The sequence below is a fragment of the Gossypium hirsutum genome, chromosome D09 (assembly GCF_007990345.1).
Source record: "Gossypium hirsutum isolate 1008001.06 chromosome D09, Gossypium_hirsutum_v2.1, whole genome shotgun sequence".
NCBI lineage: Eukaryota > Viridiplantae > Streptophyta > Magnoliopsida > Malvales > Malvaceae > Gossypium > Gossypium hirsutum.
The window spans coordinates 7239993-7248316 of record NC_053445.1 but is presented as its reverse complement, the minus strand read 5'-3'; the positions used below and the strand labels follow the sequence as shown (position 1 = coordinate 7248316).

Genomic DNA, 8324 nt, shown 5'->3' with positions numbered 1-8324 from the left:
TCCTGCAGTCCAAACTAATTCAATGTTCAACTAACTAGTTCATACCCAGAATTAAGTCAAACTCCCAAATTGTAGCTCTATCAAATTTTTTGGAAACAGAGCCCCTTGTACCTCCACTGGAACATTCCTATAAAGTCTATTTACTTGAATAGACTGTCTCAACAGACTTAGTATAGTAATCTCACAAGAAGTACACTCAATAGAAATCTCCAAGTTCCCAGAAACATAACTAGCTACATAGAAGTGTGTAAAACCTATATATAAAAGCAGTATATGGAGCATCAAAAATAAAGAACATACACGTAATCACATCAGGGGCGTCTTTGTCCTCTCGGTGTCGAGCAGCATAAACTAGCACAGCCTGCCTTACCTCAATCTAATTAGCATATCTGTCCAATGCTCTCTGTCCTCGGCCCATACCATTACCACCCTAGCCGGTCCATGGCCTCTAGGTGGCTGCTGCACTGCCCTCTCTGGCTGAAAAAACTCGGTCACGAAGCCTGCATCTGATCAGCACGATGTGAACACTCTTTAATCTGATGCTCTAAAGACTCACACCGTAGACAAGCCCTTAATCTCCTTCAACACTCGCCCAGTTGAGTACCCTCCTCAATTGGCAACCACCACTGATATACCTCATCGCAAAGCAAAGAGATTGCACCCTTTAGTTTTTGCTTAGAAGTGTAGTCCATGTCGTTCATAATCCTTTCAGTGGCCTCCAACCAATACTCAGCCATAGTAGGGGTGACTCTAGTGACGCCCCTAAACAACTCAGCTCCATTGGACTGGAGTATTTTAGTTACCGACCCACGGCCTCTAGATCCAGAATGGGGTTCAACGACCCTCTTCAATATTCTCAACATGGCTTGGTACAATGCGTCATCCCCAGCCGAGTGACTTTGAGACCCAGTCCCAGTAGCAAGTGAAACCGGCATCTCACTCGTATTCAAAATTAGCATACTGTCCAGAGAGAAAGACTCAGCTCGAGCCCCTTTAAACGCCCGCCATGCCCACGAATACCACGACCATAAGTTTCACTAGTGCTCATTATATTTTCAGTTTTATCTATATTATAAAATTTTATGCATCAGTTCCAGTGTTTATTAACAGATATTTTATGCTTAAATTATTATAAGTTCAGAAGTATTTCAGATGTTTTGTCTCTAACTAACCCAGTACAGTTTTAGAAAGTACTAACTACAATATTTTCAGAAAGTTCTATCTAAGTTCAGAAATACTAACAGGATTGGCGCTGAAAACTCGGTGTACCACATACTTACTCAAAATAATCCAATTTATTTAAAAACCAGTTCTTTTTTAAAACACAATTTGAAACCTAAAATTCATAGCCTGAGTTTTACAACCTGGCTTTTATACCACTAAACATAACACTCCAAACCCGGCCTAAACGTTATGGCCAAATATGGGGGTGTTATGAAGAAGGGTTTTGAAATAGATGACACCTCGATAAAACGTCCAAGTTTTATAAAACGTATTTGTTTATATATTTATTACTGAAATCGTTACATACTATCCTTTAAAGTTAACCAAATCATTTCACAGTGGAAGTTTGAAAACCGTTTAGATCGAAACCACACTCGTGTTTCCAACAATAACCTTTATTCTCGTAAAATCGATATTTGTTGAATCATCACAGTTTAGAAATCATAACGCAACTAACCTAAAACTTAAACCAAATAGTCCAAAAAGTTTAGAGAGTCCAAAAATTACAAAACTCTCACGAAAGCCAGATATTTAAGTAAAAACCATGAAATAATAATAATTGAAAATAGTTTCTTGTCGAGTGGTCACCGTTGAGCCTCTGTCACACTGACCCGCCTATGACTGTGGATTACCTGAATAGAACAGACAAACAGATGTGTTTCTGTAAACTCAATGTGTAACCCAACAGAGATAGACATGCAACTCATACAAAGTTCTATATACAGTTAGATACAGATCCAGACCTAAGTTCATCACAGAAACAAATATCAAAATCAGATGTATAGAACAGATAAACAGAATCCTACCCCTATCCTCTACACACCATCTCCATTCATCCCATCACACCATGTGGGGTTAAGAACACCCACCCATCCCTACACACCATATGGTGTCGATGCGACACATAACAGATAATATGCAGACAAGCTGGCAGAATATAGGCGAAGAGTCGCCAAACAAATCACTTCCTCCACATATACAATTCTCACCCCTAACACAGATATAAAATACAGAATATAGATGTAGAAATATCAGAATTAAGATGCTTAACATACTTGTATATAGATAGATACATACTTAAACAGTATAGTTAGACATACATACTAATATCATACTCAGTTCAGTTTATCAGAATATCAAATCACATTAAATAGGGTTTGGTTAGCCTTTACCGACCCTACGGTGGATCTATAGTCGATCGGAACGACTCGAGCAACCCTAAGAAAATTTTTAAAATTTTGGGCCCAGATGCCCGTGTGGGCCTACACACCCAGATTGGCCTTGCCCGTGTGGCCCACACGGCTTGGACCAAAATCCACACGCCTAAACTGGCTTAGCCGTATGGCCCACACGACCACACTCACACCGTTACACGGTCGTGTCTTGTGCACGGTCATGTCTTCGTCAGTCACACAGACGTGTCTCACACATGGCCAACCACACGGCCGACCACACGTCCGTGTGACGTCAACAGACTCCATTTTTAGCTTTCGTTGAAGCTTAATTTTTCATGTTAAGAGTACACACTTGGTTCATTTTTACTGCGAAAACATTTCCGAAACCATTAGAACCTAAAAATCAACAAAATTAACTCCTAAAATCAGTTTTACATTCTCAATTAAATCAAAATAAGAAATTGACCACAGCGAAACCCAAGCTTTCATCACTTACCCAACTTCCCGAACGATCCCCAGTACTGTGATTCCACAAGAGGAGAGCTCCGATCCTCACGATTCGCGGTTGCCAACAACCCAAAAATCAGAACTAATGAAAAAGAAAACATCTTTCTAAAATAGCTTTAAAAGAAACCTCCCTAACTCGAGCAAAAACCTTACTACCACCATTCACCAAAACACACGAAAAACAGGGAACCAAAACGCCGTAATATAACAGGGAGATAAAGATAAAAATCGATAAGAAGAAAAGATAAAAAAAATTGATAGTGGGAAAAAATTAAAAAAATAAAAAAAGTCAGAAAATGGGAGAGGTTTTTGGGAAAAAGATAAAAATTAAAATCAAAATAAATAAATCAAAATTAACAAAAATCCTCACTCCCCCCACTACCAACATATCCCACCAAAACCGACATCAGATTCTCATCAAACATCCTCAGAGTTCTAGTTCCACCGAACCTCTATCAAACAACCGAAACAAAAATTAACACTCACACTCGCGCAGATATTTGAATACAAGACCTCCAACACACTAACTCTTTACCACTCAAACTAGCAGGCTCATTCTGATATGAGTTTACAAACAATATTACAAAAGCCCACCCAGTAGGGATAATGTTACGATAAAAAATAATAGAATTTCCAAAAGTGGGACTTGAACCCAAGACCTCACACACACACCCAAAACACTTAGCCACTAAAGCATAAACATATTTATGTCAAATTTCACCAAAAGCATACTTAAATCATTCAGGGCGTTACAATTTTGGTAAATGTATCTACTAAATAATCACATATGTTTTATCAATTTGCAACCTGCCGTTTGCAAAATTACTTGTTTAAATAATTAATTTCAGATCATGCAATTAAGACAATTCATCTTGCTAATACTAATGAGTTTATATCTCAATCTTTTATTGATTGAGTTTAAAAAACTTTTGTAAAAGTTTGTGCATAATGGTTTAGAGAAATTATTGATTGAACACATTTGATTAATGTCTAAACCATTACTTATGAGAACTGAACTTCCTATTTCAACGTGAGATTATGTTGATTTACGTGTTTTATGCATCAAGCCAATAAGTTATAAATACTCTCCATTGCAATTGGTTTTTGATCAAGAGCTAAATATTTCTCATCTTTAAATTTTTTTTATGTGCCTATATGTTTCAATTGCTCCACCACAATGCACAATGATGAGTGAATCCTCAAAGAAAGTTGAGAATATATATTAATTACAAGTTTCTTTATATTATTAGATGTTTTGAATGTATTCGAGATTCAATTATGACATGATTTGTGATTACAATTTTGATTCAATAGTTTTTCCGACATTAGGGAGAGAGTAATTTGAACCAGAAGTTTAATAAGGATAACTCATTACAAGTTAACTGTTGATGTATTTACAAACTTAATGAGAATAACCAAGTGTTATATACCATCTAATATTTTAATTTGAATCAAAGTCATAGTAGGACAATCAATTAGAATAAATAATAGATTGATCGATCCCAAAGATGAAAATTCTTCTAGATGGTCATATAGTGGAGGCGGGTGCTCTAGAAGAGACCTAAGACATAACTAATATGTAAAACTCTAGAAGAGATTCAGGTACCTGAAACTGAATTTTAAAATAATGAAAATAAGAGATCTCGATAAGTTATGTCAATTCGAGAAAATGTGGAACCGAATAATAAAAGTGGTTGACAATAATTTTGCATGTAATATTATTATTGAAATAATGGAATAAAAGGAAGCTTTTGAATAAATCTATTGAGAAATATAGATATGGAATAAATTGGTTAAAATAGAAAGATTCAACTCAAGTACAATTAAATTCGTAGAGCTTTTGGACCAGTAGTCCAAATATCTAAATGTATAAAGCCAATAAGGATACAATTGAAGTAGTTTTGCAAAAGCGAAATAAAAATTGAAGTTTTTCGCTAAATCCTGGCATTGATTGTGAAAAGATATAATATTCTTTTGTGGTGGATGCAATAACCATTAGATATATTATTAAATTGGCAATTTATAAAATATTTAACTTGCGTCTAATGGTTATTGTTACAACATTTTATAAATCACTAAATAGTAATGTTTATATTAAAATCCTTGAAGGATTTAGGATGCTAGAAGCATATTAAAATTCTCTAGAAATTTTCATTTATATGAATTGAAATAATTTGAACATATGTGGTAAATTTGACTTAGTGAATAGTAGTTGGAGGAGGATTATAAAATTATCCAAAATACCTATTTGTGTTTTTATAAAAGAATCATAATTAAAGTTTGTTATGATTATTGTTGAATCTCCTGAAGAGATCAAAATATATTTCCCCCAAATTTCTCTCACCCATGACTTTTAAAAGAATGATAATATAAATGCTTATCAAATACATTTAAATAGTCATTTGAAAAACTAGCATTCAAGATTGAATAAGTAGAATATGAGAAAATATGTGATATTTTCATGAGGGGGAGTAAATACGTGTTGCACTCTTTTTCCCTTAACTGAAGTTTTATCCCATTGAGTTTTCCTGATAAGGTTTTTAATGAGGCAGCATATTATGCGTATTATAGATTGTGTACTCTTTTTCTTTTATTAGGTTTTTATCCCATAAGGTTTTTCCTAATAAGGTTTTAATGAAGCACATTATCTACCAATGGATATCCAAGGGGGAGTGTTATGAATATCTTATTAAGTGGATGTCCATCGTTATCAAAATAAAGTTATAATATATTTTAAATTCTAATAGTTATTAGAATTAGATCTCTACTTCTTTTATACTTTTTATGCCTATAAATAGACTTTTATAAAGCATTGTAATCATTCCTTTTGATCAATGAAGTATATTCTCTATTGCTTTCATATTTTCTTTGTTTTTTATTCTCTCCATCTCTCTTTATTTTATAACAGTTTCATTATTTTAAATTATTTTTCAAAACTAATTGACATTTAATATAAATTAAACTAATCGTCATTTAATTAGCACAAATATATATTTAAAATTACAAAATATATTATTTAATAAATTAAAAATGTATAAAATCACGTACAAAACACATGGTATTTAAAGCTAATTTTGTAAAAGCGTTAAGTTTAGAATAAGTAACACTATAAGATCATGACATAGCATTGGTAATGTCACAATAGCTTCATTTTCATCTGAAAATTAAATAAAATTTATAAATTTAAAAAAATAATATTATAAAATATCTAAAAGCTTTTAAATCTAAACTAAAACCCACTGCAACTAAAATTTAAAAGAAACAAAAAAGTTAAAGTCCTATCATAATTTTCAATGGCTATCATAATTTCCGAATATTTTGTTCACATCAAACTTTACAGTAACATACTCTCAAAAAAAAAAAAAACTTCACAGCAACATAAAAGACTCTTCTTTCCAAGTCAATCACGCATTTTCTTTGCTTCCTCCCATGTCATTAAAACAAACCAAATATAGGGCAGACTTTATCTCATGAAGCACTCCAAAGTTGTTTATCTGATATAAGTCGCAAATAAAACTCTGGGTTTTAGTTTATGCTTGTGATAAGCTATGAAGGGATCATGTCCCAGCAGTTTAAAGATATCCAGATTTGTTCTTCTAACACGGATGCTTTTTGCAGGACATGTTTCATCAACTGTAACAGAAGATGATATAAAATGTCTGAAAGGTATCAAGAATTCTCTAAATGACCCAGATGGGAAGTTAAGCAACTGGAGTTTCAATAACAATTCAGCAGGTTTTTTATGCAATCTTGTTGGAGTTGAATGTTGGATGGAACGAGAAGATCGCCTGTTAAGTCTTCAGCTACGTGACATGAAACTCTCAGGACAATTACCTCAATCTTTACAGTACTGTCAGAGTTTGCAGACTTTGGATCTGTCGGCTAACAGGCTTTCTGGTACAGTCCCTGCACAGATATGTAGTTGGTTACCTTATTTGGTAACCCTTGATCTGTCTAGCAATGATCTGTCAGGTTCCATCCCATCTGAATTATCTAACTGTGCTTATCTAAATAATTTGGTACTGTCAAATAATAGACTTTCGGGATCAATTCCAGAGCAGTTATCAGGTTTGTTACGTTTGAAGAGGTTTTCTGTAGCAAATAATGATCTCAAAGGTGCAATTCCTTTATCTTTTGAGAATAATAGTAAGGTAGACTTCGCTGGTAATAGTGGTCTTTGTGGGCGTCCTCTTGGAAGAGTTTGGAAATTATAATTGCAGCTGGGGTTTGTGGTGCTGTGTTTTCAATTTTGTCGGGATTTGGGTACTTTTGGTGTTGTGGTAGGAAGACCAAGTGCTATCCACAAGCCAGATAAACACTGCATTTTCAAACATGTGCGGTGACTTCAATTGAACCTTACTCTTATTGTGTTCTAAGGACATCTATTTTTTGTACCAATATATCCACTTTCGTTGTTCAGATTTTCTTTTGGGATTAAAAAAAATGTATTTAGATTAATACAGTATCCATCATATTATTTTATCAATTTAGTCGGAAATTTAAACCTCAAATGTCTAATAGTATAAAAAAAATACCCTAAACCTTACTGTGTAATTCATGTATACGTTGCTTGGATTATCAGGGAGGTTTCAGAGCTATGTATGATATATTTTACATGGTTCAGCGACCATCACATATAAATAATGTTCTAGGAATGTATACAGTACGGAATGAGTTTATTTAATGAGTGTTTCTTAAGGAACTAATTAGATATTTGGAAAAGGAAATTTGTAATGATATACGTGAGTTTGATATTTAAAAAAAAAAAGAGAGATTAAATTGATATTTGGAGAAAATACAATGATCGAAATGTAACTTTACCATATAAAGAATAATGTGGTATAATAATTTATATATATATATATATATAAATGATACATGGAGAATATATTGACATGTGAGATTTAAAAATTGAGAAAAATGTTAGGATGAATAAAAGTGAAAAGTATAAGGATTAAAAGTGCAATTATGCCATGAAATGGATTATTGTCTCTAATGGTCAACGAAATGATTTATAAGGTGATCAGGATTAAATTGAGAAGTGGAAGGATTTGTTGAGATGTTTTCCAATACAGAAGGTAGAATAATTATAAAAGTGTAAATTGTTCAAGGACCTATAGAGAAATAAGCCATGTAAATAATGGTGAAGAATTTAAAATTTGAAAAGAAAAGAGAATATGAGAAAACAAGGGTTTAATAAGAGTCATTGGATTAAATCTTGGCGCTTGAAATTCATTAATAGCAAAGTGGTACTTTCTCAATAAAGAGGGTGTAGATCATTTGACTGTTGACTGACATGAACCATTGATGTGGAAACTTTAAAGGGAGCTCATACATTATATTATGAGTTGAAAATAGAAGAAAATTTCCCCTATTCCCTTGTTAAAATGGACAGCACAATTGGGAGGAGAAAAATCT

At 33.3% G+C, this 8324-nt stretch overlaps 1 protein-coding gene across 1 annotated transcript; it reads left to right on the top strand.

Moving 5' to 3' along the window:
- The first annotated feature begins 6454 nt into the window (after positions 1–6454).
- Positions 6455–7120, top strand: LOC107892770 (inactive LRR receptor-like serine/threonine-protein kinase BIR2). Its single transcript, XM_016817821.1, has one exon. The coding sequence runs from the start codon at positions 6455–6457 to the stop codon at positions 7118–7120; it is 666 nt and encodes a 221-aa protein (XP_016673310.1).
- Positions 7121–8324: the final 1204 nt, after the last annotated feature.

What these genes read in the sequence shown, in the direction of transcription:
- LOC107892770 (XM_016817821.1), top strand. Translation starts at nt 6,455, where the DNA reads ATGAAGGGATCATGTCCCAGCAGTTTAAAGATATCCAGATTTGTTCTT.